Source organism: Procambarus clarkii, chromosome 79 (assembly GCF_040958095.1).
Source record: "Procambarus clarkii isolate CNS0578487 chromosome 79, FALCON_Pclarkii_2.0, whole genome shotgun sequence".
Lineage (NCBI taxonomy): Eukaryota > Metazoa > Arthropoda > Malacostraca > Decapoda > Cambaridae > Procambarus > Procambarus clarkii.
Window position 1 is genome coordinate 18118575 of NC_091228.1, and position 24494 is coordinate 18143068.

Genomic DNA, 24494 nt, shown 5'->3' on the forward strand with positions numbered 1-24494 from the left:
CTACCCACCCACCCACCTACCTGTTCATCCACCTGCCTGCCCCCAAAAAAACCTGCCTGCCTGCCCACCCACCCACCTGCCCAAAAAACCACTGCCTTCCATCCCCCCCCCCCTTACGTGCCAACCACCAAGTCCATCTGCCTGCCATCCACCCACCCCCTCACCTGCCTTCCCACTCACCAGCCAACTACCAAGCCCATCTGTCTGCCTTCCACCCATCCAGCCTGCCTACTCACCCACCTGTATGCCCACTTACCCACCTGACTACCTGCCTACTTGCCCCGCCCACTTACCAGCAATGCAGCTAACCACCCACCTGTCTGCCCGCCCATTTGCCCCACCCACCTACCAGCCATGCTACTAACCACCCACCTGTCTGCCTGCCCACTTGCCCCACCCCACCTACCAGCCATGCAGCTAACCACCCACCTGTCTGCCCGCCCATTTGCCCCACCCACCTACCAGCCATGCTACTAACCACCCACCTGTCTGCCTGCCCACTTGCCCCACCCCACCTACCAGCCATGCAGCTAACCACCCACCTGTCTGCCCGCCCATTTGCCCCACCCACCTACCAGCCATGCTACTAACCACCCACCTGTCTGCCTGCCCACTTGCCCCACCCCACCTACCAGCCATGCAGCTAACCACCCACCTGTCTGCCTGCCCACTTGCCCCACCCCACCTACCAGCCATGCAGCTAACCACCCACCTGTCTACCTGCCCATTTGCCCCGGCCACCTACCACCCACCTGTCTGCCCACCTACCAGCCATGCAGCTAACCACCCACCTGTCTGCCCACCTACCAGCCATGCAGCTAACCACCCACCTGTCTGCCCACCTACCAGCCATGCAGCTAACCACCCACTTGCCCTGCCCACCTACCAGCCATGCAGCTAACCACCCACCTGTCTACCCACCCACTTGCCCTGCCCACCTACCAGCCATGCAGCTAACCACCCACCTGTCTACCCACCCACTTGCCCTGCCCACCTACCAGCCATGCAGCTACCCACCCACCTGTCTGCCCACCTACCAGCCATGCAGCTAACCACCCACTCAGCCCATCTTATGCCCAAATTATGTTGGTTGCGGTACAAACATTTTTTGGAAATGTTCACTTTTGGATTTACGCGGTAAAACGTCCTTTGATCTGGAAAACCGGCTTATCCGGCACGGGGGTCCTTCCCATGTAGTCCAGATTAGTGAACTTCTACAGTAGTAATAATAATAATAATGATGATAATAATAATAATACTCGAGCGTTCATACGCGAACACTCAACTGCACCTGTCGACCTTGCCGTCCCTCCATTTTTCTCAGCTGCTCCTTGAGCCCACAGCAACCCACAAATGATGTAGCATCCCCAGAAAGCAGCTAAGTACTCAGTGACCTAAATGTGATTGAAACAAACGACAAGACCAACCCATATTATCTCATTTCGACCTCACTAGTGTTGCTCCCTTGAGGAAGCTGTACCCGACGTTCACTACTACTACATCAACAAGTCTTCCCTATTGTTCCTGCCTACATTTATCCTGATACCATGCTTAACAAACCCAAGTCTGTTATAGCCAATAGGAAGGATAGCACACCTATCAGGAATAACCTAACTAGCCTGGCTAGCAACATTTATAATGTACCCGTCTCCCCTCGGGCGCCGCCTGGGGGGGGGGTACCGACTCTCCCCTCGACAACAAAAACAAACCATCTCAGCTGGGTGGAGGGACATCACTGACACGGGCCATGCAATACTTATATAACCACATGGATCAACTTAAACGAGCTGCCGCCCCTTGTTCCAACTTCAAGCGCTTTGCTGATAACCCATGGCTCAAGTTATAAACCCAAATACACGAAGATCAAATGTCAATAATCCAAGAGCAGTCAGTCATAATAATGAACCTACGAAGTGAAGCTACAGCCATGCTCAAGAATAATCAAGATCTGTCTACCAGAGTCGACCTCCTTGAACAAGAATTAAGCTCTCTTAATCACTTAACTGCGCCAACCGAGAATTCTCGGTCGGCGGGAAACTGCGCCAACTGAGAAAACTCTTTTTGATTTTTCGGTACCAATTCTAAATGTGTACGAGGTTGGATGTGTACGAAATGGACTCTTAGGACCTCCAGTGAGAGGCAGCCATCTTGGAAAAAATTCCCAGAATGCCCTAGGGCTGCTGGCTGCGTTAGCACTGAATGAGCAACCATGGGTGGCGCACGTGCTTCTGGCTCCCAAACACCTGTCCGACGCGGTGTTGAAAGATAATGCTCTGTTAGTGAAATTCAAACCTTATTGTTTGAAGAACATAAGGGGTCATAATATTGGTGAAGATAGGCGCAATAAGGACCTAACACAAAGGTCGGATGCAAGTGATACAGCACCTATGAAGACGATACAGCGAGCGTATCCAGTTGTAGCTCTGAGCATCACCCCCTTGCAATCCTATGCTATCTACAATTTATTTAGATGATACATAGATGAATCATTTTCTGCGTTCAGTGATGATGCATCTGATACAAATAGCATAGATGAACAGTGTTTGCAGCTTCCATGGTGGTATTTTCCATAGATATTTTCAAGAATACCTGAATCTCTTCCCTAACTGACGAACACTCTTGAGGTAAGCTGAATCTCTTCCTGTGTGGGACCATACAAAGCAATCTTTTCAAGACTACCTTACAAATTGATCTTTTCCTATAATCTTTTCAATACTACCTTATGCTTTACAAGCTTGGCTGCATACAACCTACAAGTACTAAAGCCAAGGGTGTACATGAGTGCATTATTTGCAAGCACACAGAATGAAGAAACAGGAAGCAAAAATTTATCTGTACCTGGTGCACTGAGAGTGAAGTCGCGCTGTGTACCATAGACTACTTCGTTGATTATTACTCACTTTCGAAGTACTGAGTGTGTAATACAGTGTGTTACTGTGTAAATAGTGTGTGAAACTGTACATATTGTAATTTTAGTGAATTTTTAACAGGTAATATTGTGACAATAAACATTTATTGTGGACACATTACTGACACATGTATCACAGTTCCAGGGAACATTATGAACGTTGTACTGTATACATATTATAAAGGACACAAATATGCATCATATATGATAAAAATAAACAAATAAAACCGCATTGGAAATACATAAAACTAATAATTTAAAATATATTTGTGGCAACACCCGGTGCATGAATGGCCTGTGCAACTGTGTCTAGGCGATTCACACACGGGCGACCAGGCCCTGATGACGTCACAGCGCACCTTGTCCACGTCCCCACAGCCAAAGAAAGTGGAATTTGGTATTTATTTTTACATAGACATGTTCAGGGAATTTATCATTTTACGAAGAAAAAAGAATTTTTGGGGAACACTTTATTTTATGCGCACCGGGAAATTTCACAATAAACTCGGCGCAGCACGGTGGTTAAGAACACAGTTACTAACTTTAAACCAGCAGAAACCACAAAGAAACAGGAAGAAATGTTACAAAAGTTTGAGAACCATCTTAACACCTTACAACAGCAACATACTGTTACTCAAGATGAATCGGACCAACATAAGTTCCTTGATTCTGTCATTATCTCATCCGTGATTTTCCCCAAGAAACTGACGGAGAAAACTGTGCTGCCATTGTGATCCAGGAATTGCAGAATAAGATGAGGTTATTCAATCCAAGCAAGAGACATCAAATCAGCTAATAGAGTGAGTACAAAATCATCTGGTACAAATAACAGAAAAAATTGTGTTAAATTAGATAGCCTGAGTCTCAGGACTAACCAATCCCTGCCCCGACACCAAAACCCTCAGACGTTTCGGGGCCGGAAGCAGGGTAGAGGGGGACCAGAACAAACAACAGGAGGGGAAGGACGAGGAGGTGCGAACTGAACCAGGGTCGAAGCGACCCCCACCCTCCAAGTCTGGGTCCCTATAAGCAAAGTGGGGCAGCCGTGGGGCATCCGGGTGAGCAACCGACCGAGCGCGTTGCAACAAACGTAACCTAGAATGCAACGCCTGCGCAGCCTGTACCCGAAGATGATCATCCGCAGATTGGGTAAACCGAGTCACCAGCAAGCAGCAAAACTCACAGAACTCGGGGTCGAAAGTGTCACCGACCCAACAGGCTGCGTGACGGAGGCAAAAACAGTGAGGGTCGCCCTGAGACAAGGGGACCGAACAACCCTCAAACTCACATGAAGCGAGGGGGGGAGTCCGGGGACGCATCCATCGGACCCACGCGTCCCCTAGGGGATTCCTAGGGTCTTGAGTGTTTGCTATAAGAGGACTCGCGCTCAGGTAAACCCAATCAGGGTACTGCTAACCGGTGCATAAAACTACCAAACAAACTGTCTACAGCTGAACGCAAGGGACATGTACACTCACGGGGACCTAGCAGGGGGCACCACCAAGTATGAGGATGAAGCCAAACACCAATGGCAAGTAGGGCAGAACCCCTTACCAAGGCAGTCAGCCGAGCAGCCGAGGGGACAGCACGCTGGACTTGTGATCCTGTGGTCCTGGATTCGATCCCAGGCGTCGGCAAGAAACAATGGGCAGAGTTTCTTTCACCCTATGCCCCTGTTACCTAGCAGTAAAATAGGTACCTGGGTGTTAGTCAGCTGTCACGGGCTGCTTCCTGGGGGTGGAGTCCTGGTCGAGGACCGTGCCGCGGGGACACTAAATAGCCCCGAAATCATCTCAAGATAACCTCAAGATAAGGCAAAAACAAGAAGAAAAGCAAAACCCCACCAGAGGACAACGTACCCCAAGGAACAGAACCGGCCACTGTGATAGGTGACAACAAGCTGCGCAGCACCCTGCGCCCCTTACCAGCACAAAACCCTAAGGTAACCTTAGGGTTACCTATAACCTATAACCTATAACCTAAGGTAACCTAAGGTGCCTATAACCCTAAGGTAAACAAGGGAGACAAAACACCCAAGTACCCAAAGGGCGACCGAAAAACCGAGCAGTTAAACGAACTCACAGAGGCAGATCCCGAGGAACTTGTGGAAGGTAACCCCAAGCTCCAAGGGCAGTACTTACAGGGCACCTAGAGAAGGGAACCCTAGGTGCATGCAGCCCGAGTACTTTAGAATAACTCCTGGCTCTCGCACCCCTGGAGTACAACAGCCACACACAAGGCAAAGCGCCACAAAAAGTATGGAGCCAGAGCACATAACTGAGCCGATAACATCAGCCTCAAGAACTGGGGTGTGGATCACCGGTGCGGGAGGTCTGGGCCCCCCCCCCTTCCCCCTCCCAGGGAAGGGGGATCTGCACAGACGGCGGCGTGGCGATGGGTGACGTTATACTAGTTTGCTACTTTTTGTTTGGGGAGTTCTATACAGTATACTCGTTCGGCTTTTGGTTGCAATTTTTACCAGAATAGGGGAGTTTGTTTTGGGACGCTTACCTTTCTGGGTGCCTGACCTGGTTGATGGCAGACATAGAATGCTTCCAACCACACGGGGGTTTCTATAGGCCATTGCTCCCCTTGCCTTTCTAGAGGGGGGCCAGGTTCTGGGTCGTGGTCCCCCGGTAGGCCCACAAGAACTCCATACACATGACTGATGCCAAAGTCTGACATTAGCATATCAGCCTAGTAAGCTCTGGTGACCTGTAGGGGCTCCCCCCAATAATCACATCATTCTAGGAGGAGACTTCAATATTGACCTGGCTCAACAAATATAACCCTCAAGTTGATTACTTTCTTAACAGCATGAACTCCTGTATGCTGATCCCCACAATCACCAGGCCCACCCGAGTCACTCAAACATCTGCCACTACCTTGGGTCACTTATGGACTAACATAACAGCTCCCCTTACATCTAGTATAATCTATGACAGAACAATTGACCACTATCCGACCCTCATCATAGAAAACATAGACATAACACCACCTGAAAGCAAGAAACTTACATTCAGGCTACACAGTGAAGCAGCAATGGGCAACCTCACAAATGCACTTCACAATATTAACTGGGAATCTGAATTCATTAATAGACAGGAATATGATAGAAATAACATGGCCACCATTAACATAATAGAAAGAGCAGCTTCTATTGCTAGCAGGAATGGATCTGGACTACTAATTATGGGAGACTTCAACCATGGGAAGATAGATTGGAAGAACAGAGACCCGCATGGAGGACCAGAAAATATGGAGGGCTAAGCTGCTGGACGTGGCAACAAGAAACTTTCTAAGCCAGCACATCAAAGAACCAACAAGAATGAGAGGAGAAGATGAACCAGCAATGCTTGATTTGATATTTACCCTAAATGAGTGGGATATAAGAGAAGTTAAGATGGAAGTGCCCTTCGGAATGAGTGACCACAGTGTATTGAACTTTGAATACCTGGTAGAGCTAGAACTTATCTCCCCCAAAAAACCAGCGTTGAATGTAATGAAACGCCATTTTCTGGGTGAGACCCGGAGGCTCCCCAGAGCTTTACCGGCTGATATGCTAATGTCAGACTTTGGCATCAGTCATGTGTATGGAGTTCTAGGGCCTACCGGGGACCACGAGCCAGAACCTGGCCCCCTCAGAGAGGCAAGGGGAGCAATGGCCTATAGAAACCCCCGTGTGGTTGGAAGCATTCTATGTCTGCCATCGACCGGGTCAAGCATCCAGAAAGGTAAGCATTCCAAAACAAACCCCTATTCTGGTGAAAATTGCTACCTAAAGCCGAACTAGTGGATAGAACTCTTCAACAGAAAACAAGGAAACTAGTATGACGTCATACGTCACCGCGCCGCTGTCTGCGCAGCTCCCCCCTCCCCGGGAGGGGGAAGGGGGAGCCCCAGACCTCCCACGCCGGCTATCCACCCATCAGTTCTGAGGCTGGATGTCAAAACATGCGAAAAACGCCGACCGGAGGGAGGGAGGGTTGCCGGGGAGCCTCCGGGTCTCACCCAGAAAATGGCGTTTCATTACATTCAACGCTGGTTTTCTGGGGGGAGCCCCGTCGGCTCCCCGGAGCTAACTACCCACAGAGGAAGGTCAAAGGGACAGAATCGGGAGGCGGACACCACGCACCCCCCAAGGAGGCGAGACAACCGGCTGCAAACACCAACCCAAGGCGCCACAGACCCGAAAATTCCGGGAACAACACGAGAACAACGAGCAGCAAGGCCCCTGCACGAACACAAAAAATCCATGCCCAAAAGACCGCAAGGCCACGTCGCCCAGACGGCAGCGAGAGCAGCGAAGCCACGAACGCCACAGGCATGAGGGAAGAACACAGGCAGCTTAGCCGCAAGAACACGGCTGACCACCCAGGACACACTCACCCTCGAACCGGGAAGAACAGAACCGGATCAACGCAAAACGCGCTCCGGACCCAAACGCCTTGGCACGCAAACAACAGCGGAGGGCCACCACTGAACACAAAAACGACACACCCCCGGCCCGACCAACGAAGCACCAACAAACCCTGGACCCCTCCAGAATGCAGCAGCCCCACCCCGCGCCAGAAAAGATAGAGACTGCTGCCACCAAACAACCAAAACGCTAAAACCGAAGGGGCAAGAAAACTCAGCGACTCGACCCCCAGAGGCAAAGGCCCAAAGGAAAGAGCCGACGAAAAAACACACCGGAACCGAAGGGGCAATACCAACTGAGGAGAAGACAGAGCACGCTGACCAGAGACCAGGATGGTGCAAGCGGCGCACGAACAGGCCGGAGGTGAAACGACGCACAAGACAGCTGACTAACGGTGCAGAAGCAACACCAAGACCGAAAGCAAGCTGAAGCGGCTCTGCCCGCGCCACATGAAAAGTGGCGACAGTATGTGGCAAGACGACGCCCCCCCCCCCCCCAAGAAAACCAAGCCGAGAGTAAACCAAGCTAACAAGAGTAACAACCTAAGAAGGGACAGGAAAAGGAAGGACCGCCAAAATACCCCATACTGCCGCCAAGAGAAGCACGCAGGTGGGACACCTACCACGAAGCCACCCGACCACCAACCGGAGGCGAGACCGCGAGGCAGAACATAAGCAGCCCCGACAAGGCCCCTCCGAGCCCAGGAAAAAGGCGGAGCCGCGAGAAGATCTCGGGCGCAACCACCGAAACCCAGGCGGCACAAGGAGATGGAACGTCTGCCGAACAGAAAAACTCCCCAAAGCATGAAAGCCCGCCAGGAGTTCAAAAACGACGGGTCCGACGCGAGACATCGCAAGACCCCGAGAAAAAAAAAAAAAAAAAAACTGGCAGGGCAAGCTAGGAAACCAAAGAAGGCGGAAGGGTCGCCGCCAGAACAGGACCCGAACCAAGGGGCATGAACAACTGCAATAGACCGAGACAAAGAAGCACACACAGGACACAGGCTGACCAACGCCTAAGAACACACGCAGAACATCCCTGCTGCAGAGGAGGCAGGAAGAAAGAGCAGAAGCACAAAAACCCCAGGAGAACAACCAGGGGTGGACAATCAGGCAGGGACAAAAACACCACGCAATCCCCAGGCACAAAACGGCAGCAAAGTGCCACTCCACAACCGGACACAGGAACAAGGACACGCCACCGTGAAACACGGTACCAATGCACACGTGCAGCAGCAGCAGCAACAGGCACCACTGCAACATACAACATGTAAATAGCAACTCCCTTCTGCAAAGGCAGAGAACGGAGCAGGCAGCCCCAGACAGGGCCAACGGAGACACGACAAAACCCTGCAGGCCCAGAAACCTGCACCAGGCGACCGACGGCGGAGAAACCCCGCTCGATACCTGCTGGACGAGGTACTGGGAGCTCTTTTACACCTGAAGCCTGGCCCAAGGCCAGGCTAGACCGGCCAGAGGATGGCCCACCAGGCAGCTGCTAGGAGCAGCCAACCGGCCCACATACCCCCACAACCAGGACGGGCCGGAACTGCCATACGAAAACAGGCCAGTGCGCCCTGGAAGTCCACGGACGAACCAGCAAGAAGGCTTATGCTCGCAAGTAGGTCGTGTCACAAGCACAGACCTCTGATGGTAATACAGTGTTCCCCAAAGGTGCCAATAGCACCACTGCACTCCACTGGTACTATCCCGCAAGTTCTACCAGATAGGCGGGACCCAAGAGCCAGAGCTCAAATCCTGCAAGCACAGCCAGGAGCCTTACCAGGTGAGTACAGAACCAACCCTACAACCCCCACACCTCACAACATTAAAAAAGGATGGTCCCCTGAATGACTCCAGCATGGGTTGGACATGCACATGAGGGGGACAGGAAGGGGTGATAAAGGGACAGTCACTGGTGTGCGAACGGTCTCAGTCGTACAAAAATATACCTAAATTAAGACAGGTATATAAACAACACGGCATCCAGCGCCCGGCCAAAAGACGCCAGACCGCAGAAACTCACCTGGCGAATGGTGGCACGAACTTGACACGACTCAACCGTGCCCAGAAGAACTTGGGAGCACCGCCAGGTGATGACGCCAGAGCCGGACCCTGCCGGACCCGCAGGAGAGCAGGGAGAGGCGAAGGAGGCGGTCCACACCCATGACACAGGGAAAACCGCGGTGTCCTCCCCACAACTGGGAACCAGGACACCCCTGGCGCAAAGGGGCACATACCGCAGCCAGGGAGAAGAACGAGAGGCGAAGCACTGTAGCAAAAAGGGCGCAAAACACCAGCACTGAAACACCACCCAGACCAAAACAAACTCCACGGCGCATGCACATAACACGCTGGCCGAACCGCACACCCTCCCTGCGGGAAGGCGCCAGCCAGGACTACTTCACGAGAAAAGTAGCCAAAAGAGGAAGCAGGAACAATAAAACCGGCCAAAGAAGCAAAGAGCCCAAAAAGGAACCCAACCGTGCGACAAGTAGCCCAACCGGGCGACAAGTAGCCCAACCGGGCAACAAGTAGCCCAACCGGGCCACAAGTAGCCCAACCGGGCCACAAGTAGCCCAACCGGGCAACAAGTAGCCCAACAGGGTGACAAGTAGCCCAACAGGGCGACAAGTAGCCCAACAGGGCTACAAGTACGAGGAGCCGACAGACGTTCCAATAATGCGGGAAGTAGCGAAAAACCTTCCCGTACCCTCGAGAACACAGAAGCCAACACTAGTCCCGAAGGCACACGAAGGTGCAGGCGCACCCGAGATCAGAAGTCACACAGAACCCCATCGAACGGGGAAACATGACAAAAACACCGTCCCAAAAAGGGGTGGGAGGAAACATCCACCCACCGGACGGAACCAACTGACTCAAAGGCCAAGGAACCGAGCCCGGGTCTAATGGGGCCAAGGCCCCCCCCCCCCCGAAGTCAGCCCCTCCCCAGCCCCGGGAACCTACACGACAGGCCCCGGGGCCGAGCCGTTCCCCCAAAGCCCCGGCCGTACCAGAAAACCGGGGCAGCCGTGAAAACACTAAGGAAGGGAGCCCACTGGCAGACTCATACAACACGGCTGGAGGAACAGGCCCAAATGCCCCCGTCACTACCCCGGAAGGGAAATTCCCCGAGACTGCCCGAGTCTCAACACCACCAAAAACCCCGCCCCGAACCTACAGACGGTAAGGAACCGAATGCAGGCAGGAAGGGTGATCCAGGGGAAAGACAAGGGGGTGTGGATGGAACCGAAGCAACCAACACCCCCAAGTCCCAAAACGAACTACAACGGGGCAGCCCCAGGGCTCCCGGGGAGGAAACCACGAGAACGTTGCCACCACCAAGGCTCAAGTGCAACGCCCCTGCTGCCCGCACCCGCTTTGTTAGCACAACTGGGTAACTGAGCCACAATGAGCAACCAAACTCGCAGGACTCCGGGTCAAAGGTGTCACCGACCCCACAGGCAGCAGACGGGGGCAAAACAGAGAGTCACCCAGAGACAAAGGGTGAGAGCAACCCTCAAACTCGCTGGAAGCGAGGGGGGGACTCTGGGGTCACATCCATCGGACCCGCGCGCCCCCAGGGGTTTCCCAGGGTCCCGAGCGTTTACTATAAGAGGACTCGCGCTCAGGTAATCCCAGGCAGGGTACTGCTAACCGGCACCCAAAGCTACCAAACAACTTTCTAAGAGCTGAACCCCCGGGACGTGTACACTCACGGGGACCTAGCAGGGGTACCACCAGAAAATACTCAGAACACAAGGGACACAAGGGGCAAGAACGAAGGCAGACCCCCCCACCAGGTAGATAAACAAAAAGAAAAAGAAAACCCCGCAAGAGGACAGCGTACCCAAGCGGAACAGAGCCGGCCGCTATGATTGGTAAAGACAAGCTGCACAGTACCCTGCGCCCCACCAGTGCAAACACTGCCCCTTACTCTAAGGCGAACAAGGGAGACAGAACACCCAAGCACACAAAGAGCAGCCGAAAACCAAGCAGTAAACGGCCAAGCAGGGGCAGGACCCAAGGAACTTGTGGAAGGTGGCCCCAAGCCCCAAGGGCAGTACTTACAGGGCACCTAGGGAAGGAAACCCTAGGCGCATGCAGCCCGAGTACTGAAGAATCACTCCCGGCTCACGCACCACCTAGAAAACAGACACCACACTCTAGGTACAGTGCTGAAACAACCACTGGAGCCGGAGCACATAACCATTGCCTATAGCATCAGCCGAAGAACTGATGGGTGGATAGCCAGCGTGGGAGGTCTGGGGCTCCCCCTTCCCCCTCCCGGGGAGGGGGGAGCTGCGCAGACAGCGGCGCGGTGACGTATGACGTCATACTAGTTTCCTTGTTTTCTGTTGAAGAGTTCTATCCACTAGTTCGGCTTTAGGTAGCAATTTTTACCAGAATAGGGGTTTGTTTTGGAATGCTTACCTTTCTGGATGCTTGACCCGGTCGATGGCAGACATAGAATGCTTCCAACCACACGGGGGTTTCTATAGGCCATTGCTCCCCTTGCCTCTCTGAGGGGGCCAGGTTCTGGCTCGTGGTCCCCGGTAGGCCCTAGAACTCCATACACATGACTGATGCCAAAGTCTGACATTAGCATATCAGCCGGTAAAGCTCCGGGGAGCCGACGGGGCTCCCCCCAGAAAAGAACTAGGGATCAAAAGGCTTTCATACCGAAAAGGATATTATGAACAGATGAGAAGTTTCCTAAGTGAAATACCTTGGGAAATACACAGACATACTTCCTAAGTGAAATACACAGACCTCAGAGATAAGTCTGTACAGGGTATGATGGATTATGTTACCCAAAAATGTCAGGAGGCAGTAAACAGGTTCATCCCGGCCCAACGGCAAAAATCCGAGAAGCAACAGAAGAATCCATGGTATAATAGGGCATGTATGGAAGCGAAGAAACTGAACAAAAGGGTGTGGAGGAACTTCCGGAATAACAGAACACCAGAAAGCAGAGAGAGATACCAGAGAACCAGGAATGAGTACGTCAGGGTGAGAAGAGAAGCAGAGAAAAGTTTTGAAAATGATATAGCAAACAAAGCCAAGACCGAACCAAAGCTACTCCACAGTCACATCAGAAGGAAAACAACAGTGAAAGAACAGGTATTGAAACTTCGAACAGGCGAGGACAGGTATACAGAGAATGACAGAGAGGTGTGTGAAGAACTCAACAAGAGTTTCCAGGAGGTCTTCACAATAGAACAAGGTGAGGTCACTGCGCTAGGAGAAAGGGAGGTAAACCAGGCGGCCTTGGAAGAGTTCGAAATTACGAGAGAGGAGGTCAAGAGAGACCTGCTGGATCTGGATGTTAGAAAGGCTGTTGGTCCAGATGGGATCTCACCATGGATACTGAAAGAGTGTGCAGAGGCACTTTGCTTGCCACTCTCCATAGTGTATAGTAAGTCACTGGAGACGGGAGACCTACCAGAAATATGTAAGACGGCGAATGTGGTCCCAATATACAAAAAGGGCGACAGGCAAGAGGCACTTAACTACAGGCCAGTGTCCTTGACTTGTATACCATGCAAGGTGATGGAGAAGATTGTGAGACAAAACCTGGTAACACATCTGGAGAGAAGGGACTTCGTGACAAATCGCCAACATGGGTTCAGGGAGGGTAAATCTTGCCTTACAGGCTTGATGGAATTCTACGATCAGGTGACAAAGATTAAGCAAGAAAGAGAGGGCTGGGCGGACTGCATTTTCTTGGATTGTCGGAAAGCCTTTGACACAGTACCGCATAAGAGGCTGGTACATAAGCTGGAGAGACAGGCAGGTGTAGCTGGTAAGGTGCTCCAGTGGATAAGGGAGTATCTAAGCAATAGGAAGCAGAGAGTTACGGTGAGGGGTGAGACCTCCGATTGGCGTGAAGTCACCAGTGGAGTCCCACAGGGCTCTGTACTCGGTCCTATCTTGTTTCTGATATATGTAAATGATCTCCCAGAGGGTATCGATTCATTTCTCTCAATGTTTGCAGACGATGCTAAAATTATGAGAAGGATTAAAACAGAAGAGGACTGTTTGAGGCTTCAAGAAGACCTAGACAAGCTGAAGGAATGGTCGAACAAATGGTTGTTAGAGTTTAACCCAACCAAATGTAATGTAATGAAGATAGGTGTAGGGAGCAGGAGGTCAGATACAAGGTATCATCTGGGAGAGGAAATTCTTCAGGAGTCAGAGAAGGAAAAAGACTTGGGGGTTGATATCACGCCAGACCTGTCTCCTGCAGCACATATCAAGCGGATAACATCAGCGGCATATGCCAGGCTGGCCAACATACGAATGGCATTCAGGAACTTGTGTAAAGAATCATTCAGAACTTTGTATAGCACATATGTCAGGCCAATCCTGGAGTATGCAGCCCCAGCATGGAGTCCATATCTAGTCAAGGATAAGACTAAACTGGAAAAGGTTCAAAGGTTTGCCACCAGACTAGTACCCGAGCTGAGAGGTATGAGCTACGAGGAGAGACTACGGGAATTAAGCCTCACTTTGCTGGAAGACAGAAGAGTTAGGGGGGACATGATCACCACATTCAAGATTCTGAAGGGAATTGATAGGGTAGATAAAGACAGTCTATTTAACACAAGGGGACACAGGTGGAAACTGAGTGCCCAAATGAGCCACAGAGATATTAGAAAGAACTTTTTTAGTGTCAGAGTGGTTGACAAATGGAATGCATTAGGAAGTGATGTGGTGGAGGCTGACTCCATACACAGTTTCAAGTGTAGATATGATAGAGCCCGATAGGCTCAGGAATCTGTACACCTGTTGATTGACGGTTGAGAGGCGGGACCAAAGAGCCAGAGCTCAACCCCCGCAAACACAACTAGGTGAGTACAACTAGGTGAGTACACAGGAAATAAAGTCATTAGCTAACCTCTTTCTTTTCAAAGCTCTAAGCCTCTACAACACTCATTGTCCCCCTCCTCACCAAGCAAGTAACTGACAAAAGATTAAATAATCCGTGGTTCACAAGTAGCATATTAAAATCAACCAACAAGAAACCTGAATATGAAAAGGATTAGCCTAGTTACAAAGGAAGTAGTTAAAAGGTACTCATCAATGCTTACCAGTATCATAAGAAAACCAACATTGACTGTAATGAAACGCCATTTTCTGGGTGAGTCCCAGAGGCTACCCAGAGCTTACTAGGCTGATATGCTATCTTCTTCTTGAGGTTATCTTGAGATGATTTCAGGGCTTTAGTGTCCCCGCTCTGCTAGCTCTGGGATTTTGGTGTCTCCTGTTGTTCGACATGGGTACAGCTTCCAGAGCCTACTGGGCTTTGTTGTATCTACACTTGATGCTGTGTGTGGGGTTTGCCTCCACCACATCCCTTCCTCATGCATTCCATTTGTCTCCTACTCTGACGCTGGAATCATTCTGTCATTTCTATTTCTCATTGAGCCGTTTCGCCTGTGTCCCCTGGTACGTGTGCCCCTTGTGTTTATTGGTCTGTCTTTGTCTACCCTCTCATTTCTCTGAGGGTCTTGCTTGTGGTGGTGTTGTTCCCTCTGGTTCTTCTGTCTTCCGTTGACGTGCGGTTTCCACCCCCCCATTGTCCCTCATCTTAGTTCATACCCTCGGATCGAGTGCTGGTCTTGTGGTGACCCTTGCACTATTTTTCGGTTTGGTTTTATGTTGGGACTTGACCAACGATGGTGTGTTGTTGCGTGCTTTTCGTTCCTGTTTGCTGCCTGCCTTCTTCGTTCCTCAGCTTCCTTTTCTCCTACACGTTGTATGTTTTGTTTGTGCCTTTTGGCTTTCCTATTGCCAAGTTTGGATTTCTGGTACCTGGCTTTCCCTGCCTGTTGGCTTTTTCTGCGTTTTGCAGTGTCCCTTCTCTTATGTCTCAGTCGGGGCCGTGGTCTCAGACCTCCTGGCATGCTCGCTGGAGTTGGGATGTTTTTCTGTACTGCAGACGGTCCATCTCCTTTGCCGGTTCAGGTTTCTGGCTATGCCTGTTCGGTGGTCGCTCTGCCTTTTCTATGGCTCGTTTAGTCCATGGCGGGGCTGGTAATTACCTAAGTGTAATTACCTAAGTGTAGTTATAGGATGAGAGCTACGCTCATGGTGTCCCGTCTTCCCAGCACTCTTTGTCATATAACGCTTTGAAATTACTGAAGGTCTTGGCCTCCACCACCTTCTCACCTAACTTGTTCCAACCGTCTATCACTCTGTTTGCGAAAGTGAATTTTCTTATATATCTTCGGCATCTGTGTTTAGCTAGTTTAACCCTTAAACTGCGCATGGCGTATATATACGCCCTGAGTAACATGTCCCATGGTGCGCATGGCGTATATATACGCCATAGGGTGCCAGGCCTGATTCAAATGGCCCGCGGCTACACGGGGTTCACAGTAGCTTCCGCAGGGCTCTTGTAAACAGATGCCATTTTAAAAAAAAATCGTGGGCAATATTCTCAGGTGTGAGAGGCACAGTACTGTTGGAGCAACCAAGGCCGGCGCACGCAGCATGAGTGAACAGCATTGATGTTCAGCTTGTGACCACAGCATCGCCGAAAAATGTCAAAATAAATATATAATTGTTATTATTTAGCGATGACAATATTACAGATGACCAATGACTGTGATATAAATATCCAGGGTTGTGATTATAGCAGGATTGTTGTAATAATTAGCGCTGTGGGAGGAGTGATGCTGAGAGACGGAGGGAGACAGCATCGTTTACTGACTGTGTGGCCACCTGTTATTGTTTGCATTCACCATACCAGGTCAGTGGTTCTCTATGGTGAACACAAATGTAGATACTTATATATAATGTGTGTATTAGTGTAATAACAGCAAAAGGATTATGCTGGGAGGAGCCATATGGGTGACGGAGGTGACGTCGTCTGCACGATTTGTCTAGCTGTTTAGAGGGTGGCCACTATGCTCTTTGGGTGCACTACAAGCTTAGGTGTACAGTTACGGTGCATAAAACATGTAGATATTTATATATAATATGTGTATATAGGGTAATAACACTGCAAAAGGTATTGTTGGGGGAGAAAGTTTAGTGCGTGTGACCTTGAAAGAGTGAGGGAGCCGCCAGCCGCCATCTGTGTATAGCGACGACTCTTAAGTGCCTGAACTAACTATATCAGCTTAGCTGTACAGTTGTGGTGAACAAAATATACACATACTTATATGTAACGTCTGTATATAGTGTAATAACACCACAACTGGTATTGTTGGGGGAGAAAGTTTAGTGCGTGTGACCTTGAATGAGTGAGGGAGCCGCCAGCCGCCATCTGTGTATAGCGACGACTCTTAGTGCCTGAACTAACTATATCAGCTTAGCTGTACAGTTGTGGTGAACAAAATATACACATACTTATATATAACGTCTGTATATAGTGTAATAACACCACAACTGGTATTGTTGGGGGAGAAAGTTTAGTGCGTGTGTTGAGGGAGTGGCAGCGAGTGGCTGGCTGGTGTGTGGCGGTAACTCCTCGTTGCTTTTTGACTCTCAATACCAACTTAGTGGTTCGTTATGGTGACCAAAACATGCCAATACTTATATATAACCTGTGTATAGAGTGTAATAGCAGCAAAACTATTTGTTTATAGTTTTATAAACATAATAATTGAATCACTAATATGCACATCATACTTTTGAGTATAGCGATTATTAACCACTTTTATTATATAAATATATTACAATACGCACTATTGAATAATATTACTGCAAAAAAACTAAGAAAAAATCAATTGGAGACATTGAAACAATTAGGTAATAATATCTTTGTGGCAACTCCCATCTGTCAACGCGGGTGACGCTGACCGGGTCTGACGAACGCTCTGTCAATGCCCACTTTTTGCCAGACTTCCTCGGTCAATTGCGCCCAAAATATGTCACCTACGATTTTTTTTTTATTTTTTCCGTGCTCAGGGGACACAAATTAACATGTTTAGAAGACGAAAAAAAAATTTTGAATTTTTTTTTTTCTTGCGCACAGAGGTGTAAATGTCCCAAGGACCCCTGAGCAGTGTAAGGGTTAAATCTATGACCTCTTGTTCTTAAAGTTCCAGGTCTCAGGAAATCTTCCCTATCGATTTTATCAATTCCTGTTACTATTTTGTATGTAGTGATCATATCACCTCTTTTTCTTCTGTCTTCTAGTTTTGGCATATTTAATGCCTCTAACCTCTCCTCGTAGCTCTTGCCCTTCAGTTCTGGGAGCCACTTAGTAGCATGTCTTTGCACCTTTTCCAGTTTGCTGATGTGCTTCTTAAGGTATGGGCACCACACAACCACTGCATATTCTAGCTTTGGCCTAACAAAAGTTGTGAACAATTTCTTTAGTATATCGCCATCCATGTATTTAAAAGCAATTCTGAAGTTAGAAAGCGTGGCATAGGCTCCTCGCACAATATTCTTTATGTGGTCTTCAGGTGATAGTTTTCTATCTAAAACCACCCCTAGATCTCTTTCTTTATCAGAATTCTTCAAAGACTTCCCACATAATATATAGGCTGTGTGAGATCTATGTTCTCCTATTCCAAATTCCATAACATGGCACTTATTAACATTAAATTCCATTTACCAAGTGGTGCTCAATATACTTTGTTTGTCCAGGTCATCTTGAAGGGCATGACAATCATGCTGACGAGCGTGCTGTCCCCTCGGCCGCTCGGCTGACCGCCTTGGTAAGGGGTTCTGCCCTACTTGCCACTGGTGTTTGGCTTCATCCTCATACTTGGTGGTGCCCCCTGCTAGGTCCCCGTGAGTGTACATGTCCCTTGCGTTCAGCTGTATACAGTTTGTTTGGTAGTTTTATGCACCGGTTAGCAGTACCCTGATTGGGTTTACCTGAGTGCGAGTCCTCTTATTGCAAACACTCAAGACCCTAGGAATCCCCTAGAGGACGCGTGGGTCCGATGGATGCGTCCCCGGACTCCCCCCCTCGCTTCATGTGAGTTTGAGGGTGTTTCGGTCCCCTTGTCTCAGGGCGACCCTCACTGTTTTTGCCTCCGTCACGCAGCCTGTTGGGTCGGTGACACTTTCGACCCCGAGTTCTGTGAGTTTTGCTGCTTGCTGGTGACTCAATTTACCCAATCTGCGGATGATCATCTTCGGGTACAGGCTGCGCAGGCGTTGCATTCTAGGTTACGTTTGTTGCAACGCGCTCGGTCGGTTGTTCACCCGGATGCTCCGCGGCTGCCCCACTTTGCTTATAGGGACCCAGACTTGGGGGGTGGGGGTCGCTTCGACCCTGGTTCAGTTCGCACCTCCTCGTCCTTCCCCTCCTGTTGTTTGTTCTGGTCCCCCTCTACCCTGCTTCCGGCCCCAAAACTTCTGAGGGTTTTGGTGTCGGGGCAGGGATTGGTTAGTCCTGAGACTCAGGCTATCTAATTTAACACAATTTTTTCTGTTATTTGTACCAGATGATTTTGTACTCACTCTATTAGCTGATTTGATGTCTCTTGCTTGGATTGAATAACCTCATCTTATTCTGCAATTCCTGGATCACAATGGCAGCACAGTTTTCTCCGTCAGTTTCTTGGGGAAAATCACGGATGAGATAACGACAGAATCAAGGAGCTTATGTTGGTTCGATTCATCTTGAGTAACAGTATGTTGCTGTTGTAAGGTGTTAAGATGGTTCTCAAACTTTTGTAACATTTCTTCCTGTTTCTTTGTGGTTTCTGCTGGTTTAAAGTTAGTAACTGTGTTCTTAACCACCGTGCTGCGCCGAGTTTATTGTGAAATTTCCCGGTGCGCATAAAATAAAGTGTTCCCCAAAAATTCTTTTTTCTTCGTAAAATGATAAATTCCCTGAACATGTCTATGTAAAAATAAATACCAAATTCCACTTTCTTTGGCTGTGGGGACGTGGACAAGGTGCGCTGTGACGTCATCAGGGCCTGGTCGCCCGTGTGTGAATCGCCTAGACACAGTTGCACAGGCCATTCATGCACCGGGTGTTGCCACAAATATATTTTAAATTATTAGTTTTATGTATTTCCAATGCGGTTTTATTTGTTTATTTTTATCATATATGATGCATATTTGTGTCCTTTATAATATGTATACAGTACAACGTTCATAATGTTCCCTGGAACTGTGATACATGTGTCAGTAATGTGTCCACAATAAATGTTTATTGTCACAATATTACCTGTTAAAAATTCACTAAAATTACAATATGTACAGTTTCACACACTATTTACACAGTAACACACTGTATTACACACTCAGTACTTCGAAAGTGAGTAATAATCAACGAAGTAGTCTATGGTACACAGCGCGACTTCACTCTCAGTGCACCAGGTACAGATAAATTTTTGCTTCCTGTTTCTTCATTCTGTGTGCTTGCAAATAACGCACTCATGTACACCCTTGGCTTTAGTACTTGTAGGTTGTATGTAGCCAAGCATGTACAGCATAAGGTAGTATTGAAAAGATTATAGGAAAAGATCAATTTGTAAGGTAGTCTTGAAAAGATTGCTTTGTATGGTTCAACACAGGAAGAGATTCAGCTTACCTCAAGAGTGTCCGTCAGTCAGAAAGAGATTCAGGTATTCTTGAAAATATCTATGGAAAATACCACCATGGAAGCTGCTAACACTGTTCATCTATGTTATTTGTTTCAGATGCATCATCACTGAACGCAGAAAATGATTCATCTATGTATCATCTAAATAAATTGTAGATAGCATAGGATTGCAAGGGGGTGACGCTCAGAGCTACAACTGGATACGCTCGCTGTATCGTCATCATAGGTGCTGTATCACTTGCATCCGACCTTTGTGTTAGGTCCTTATTGCGCCTATCTTCACCAATATTATGACCCTTATGTTCTTCAAACAATAAGGTATGAATTTCACCGACAGAGCATTATCTTTCAACACCGCGTCGGACAGGTGTTTGGGAGCCAGAAGCACGTGCGCCACCCATGGTTGCTCATTCAGTGCTAACGCAGCCAGCAGCCCTAGGGCATTCTGGGAATTTTTTCCAAGATGGCTGCCTCTCACTGGAGGTCCTAAGAGTCCATTTCGTACACATCCAACCTCGTACACATTTAGAATTGGTACCGAAAAATCAAAAAGAGTTTTCTCAGTTGGCGCAGTTTCCCGCCGACCGAGAATTCTCGGTTGGCGCAGTTAAGTGATTAAGAGAGCTTAATTCTTGTTCAAGGAGGTCGACTCTGGTAGACAGATCTTGATTATTCTTGAGCATGGCTGTAGCTTCACTTCGTAGGTTCATTATTATGACTGACTGCTCTTGGATTATTGACATTTGGTCTTCGTGTATTTGGGTTTATAACTTGAGCCATGGGTTATCAGCAAAGCGCTTGAAGTTGGAACAAGGGGCGGCAGCTCGTTTAAGTTGATCCATGTGGTTATATAAGTATTGCATGGCCCGTGTCAGTGATGTCCCTCCACCCAGCTGAGATGGTTTGTTTTTGTTGTCGAGGGGAGAGTCGGTACCCCCCCCCCCAGGCGGCGCCCGAGGGGAGACGGGTACATTATAAATGTTGCTAGCCAGGCTAGTTAGGTTATTCCTGATAGGTGTGCTATCCTTCCTATTGGCTATAACAGACTTGGGTTTGTTAAGAATGGTATCAGGATAAATGTAGGCAGGAACAATAGGGAAGACTTGTTGATGTAGTAGTAGTGAACGTCGGGTACAGCTTCCTCAAGGGAGCAACACTAGTGAGGTCGAAATGAGATAATATGGGTTGGTCTTGTCGTTTGTTTCAATCACATTTAGGTCACTGAGTACTTAGCTGCTTTCTGGGGATGCCCGGGCAAGGTGTTGCTAACCGGTTAAGAAACCCAAAAATAACAAGAGGGTAGAGGATAGCACTGAAAACCCCTGCAATGTGTACAATCACGGGGGCCTAGCAGAGGGCTACCAAACACTACTAGTGGAATTATAGCCACACTGGGCAGACCCCCACCAGGCAAATGAAAATAAAAACAAAAGAAAAACCCCGCAAAAGTACACTATCTCCAGAGACAACAGGAACCAGTCGCCGATTAGGTGGCAGGCCGCGCAACACCTTGACGCCCTAACCAGCACAATACCAATCCCTACCCAGGGCCAAACAAGGGACCCAAGCCCCAGCTGACCCCAAGGGCGAGGCAAATGCCGAGCAGCAAGAACCTCTATGGGAATGGTTCCTGAACGCCCCAGGGAAGATAACCCTGTTACGCAAGGGCAGTACTCACAGGGCGCTTAGGGAAGTCAGCCACTAAGCGCATGCAGCCCAGGCACTGATGATGTACTCCTGGCCACCGCACAACACAACACACGGCAGTGAACGTCACACAAGGCAAACACCGCCAAGGAAACAAAGGCCAGAGCAGCGTCTATTCCGGTTGACATTAGCTTACGAACTGAAGCTTGGCAGCCGGCGCGGTAGGTTTGGGGCTCCCCCCTCCCCCTCTCGGGGTGGGGAGGGCTGCACGGACAATTGGCGCGGCAGTTAAGTGTGATGTTTGCTTGTTTCCTTGGGATTGTAGGGAGTTTCTACCTTTCTGTTCAGTTTTTTGTTTTAGTTTTTTACCATGTGGGGTTTGTTTTATCATGCCTACCCTTCTGGGTGCCTAACCCCGGTCGATGGCAGATAAGGAAAACCCCAACTACAAGGGGGTTTTCCAGTGCCATTGCTCCCTGAAACCTCTCTGAAGGGGCCAGGTTCTGGTGCTGGTCCCTGGTAGGTCTGAACTCCTTAGCTAATGTCCCAGTCTAATATAACATACATTAGCCCGATAAGCTCCAGGGAGCCGTAGGGGCTCTCCACAGAAAACTACGAAAAATCAGTCGGAGACATTGAAATAATTATGTAATTATCTCTTTGTGGTCACTCCTGCCTGACAGCTGGGAAGGAGCAGATCGCCTTTGACGCACGCTGAGTCAGCGCCTGTTTTTTGCCAGACTTTCCAACCCTTTAATGGGCAATATATGCCTCTTATGATTTTTTTATTATTTTTCCTATGATCAGAGAACACAAATTAACAGGTTTAGAAGAAAATATATATATATATATATATATATATATATATATATATATATATATATATATATATATATATATATATATATATATATATATATTTTTTTTTGGTAGGCGCCTGTGGGTGACAAATGCAAATTAGCCCTGAGCGACACAAGGGTTAAGGACCTGCCCGAAATGCTGTGCATACTAGTGGCTTTACAAGAATGTTAACACCATGCTATGTATCCTCACAAACCCAATGTACTTTCTTGTATATATATATATATATATAGATAAATAAATAAATAAATAAATAAATAAATAAATAATTATAATCCATATTTGCATCATACATGTAAAACCCAGATAATAATTGTTTAAGTCATCCTATGATGATAACTGCAATACCGTAGGTCCTGCAGTTACTATCCTAGGGGGTTATAGTCAGTAGACTATAATTGCAGCCTAAGGGTTAAAGTCACTTTCAATATATGTATGAATAACATACTAAACCACCGTCAATATATGTATGATTAAACATACTAAGTAAACCATCTTTAATAAATATATGATTAAACATACTAACTAAACCATCTTTAATAAATGTATGATGAAGCATACTAAACCACCTTCATAAATGTATAATGAAACAGTAAAAAAAAATTCACAAAATATCCTTGTACAATAGGTGTGTGTGTCTTGAGCAGAGGTGCATCTTATTCACCTGATAATATGGTATTTATGGCTAGGTGAACAAAGGCATCAGGTGAACTGATCACATAACCATTTGGATATGGATCAACTACACTGACTACTGTGCTACATAACAAAACCACAATATTTGCACTCACCTTTCTTACTGGGATGACGCCACGTTGATTAACATCTACCACGTTCCAGGTGTTTTGAAAGTTGCGGATGTCAGCATAAGACAGCAAAGCATCTTCTTCATTTGAATAGAACAATGAGAAGTTCTCCATGATGATAGCTATAGGAATATCCAATAATGGTTAAAAACTGATAAGGATTCTCTGGGCTGGATCATTCTGCCATTCCCTGAGGTACGCGAGCTACTATGTTTTATGGGAAGGACTAGGCACAGTCAGGAAGGATCATGTCCACTGAAGGTGCAAGAGGAATCCTTTCAAAGTGTTCCAGCTACCTCATATAAGATGCTTCGAAGTCAGTGGAGACAGTTTTGTAGTATAGCTCTAGTTACTACTTATGCTTTTCCAAGAAGAGTAAGGGGTCTATGGTCATGTAAGGTAAGTACTCATGGCCTATAGGTGGACAAACAAGGATCAGCACACCACACAAAACTCCTTACTGGTATTTTCCACAGCATTACAAAATGCAGCTTAACTCCAAGCTCAAAATTACATTTGGTCTCAGCCTCTGATAGTCTTTGTAATATATGTACAGATAATTTGTAATAAAGTGTAATTGTTGACTGATACTGTGTGTATTAATATCCATCTGTCTGGTCAGTAACTAAGGTGACCAGATCCTATGCATATTTACCTAAATTTTCTGGGAAAACCCCATCAGCTCCCTCAAACTATCATACACTGATCAGTGTCATACTACAAGGTGCCATCAGTCGCAGAGTTCTACTGGCCTATCAGGGACCACGAACATGACCCTAGTGCCCTCAGAGGTGCTGGAAGTGATGGCCAATGAACACATTACATTTAAAGTTAATTACAATTGCTACCAACTAGGGAAGGCACTTAGAAAGATAAGCGAACCAAAACAGCCAACAGCATGGTTAAAATCATGACCACAGCACCAAGTTTGCCAAAAGAACTCCCTCAACAATGTTAACAAACCACAAAAAGTTTGTGAAATTTCTCCTCCACCTTCGTTTCAGGGAAGGAGGGAGGGAGGGAAGGAGGTGTACCAGGTCAGCCGGCCTGCCCCACCGTCAGTTCTATTATGATGGTACCCTGGTGTGGTTCTAGTTGTTTTGGCTCTAATTTCCTTTCGTCAGTTAAGTGGTGTATTGCCTTTGAGGCAGGGTTGCCTTGTTTGGCTCTGTTGCCCACTTGGGTTTTACTTGCTAATCTTTTCTAGCCTTGTCATAGCCTTTTCTAGCCTTTCTTGGACCTGGTTGGGTCTAACTTGAGATTTTTGCTTGCCATTGCCTTCCCTGCAGCTTTGATCTGGCTACAGTGCAGCCATCTTCTGGTG

General features: G+C 48.1%; 1 protein-coding gene across 3 annotated transcripts in view; it reads right to left on the reverse strand.

Annotated features, from left to right (window-relative positions):
* na (sodium leak channel non-selective protein na) overlaps positions 1–24494 on the reverse strand; it is a 631552-nt gene that overhangs the window by 77254 nt on the left and 529804 nt on the right. For all 3 annotated transcript variants that reach the window (XM_069314566.1, XM_069314565.1, XM_069314567.1), the window contains exon 27: positions 23156–23292. In XM_069314566.1, the coding sequence (XP_069170667.1) occupies positions 23156–23292 (137 nt within the window). The remainder of the gene's footprint in view (positions 1–23155; positions 23293–24494) is intronic.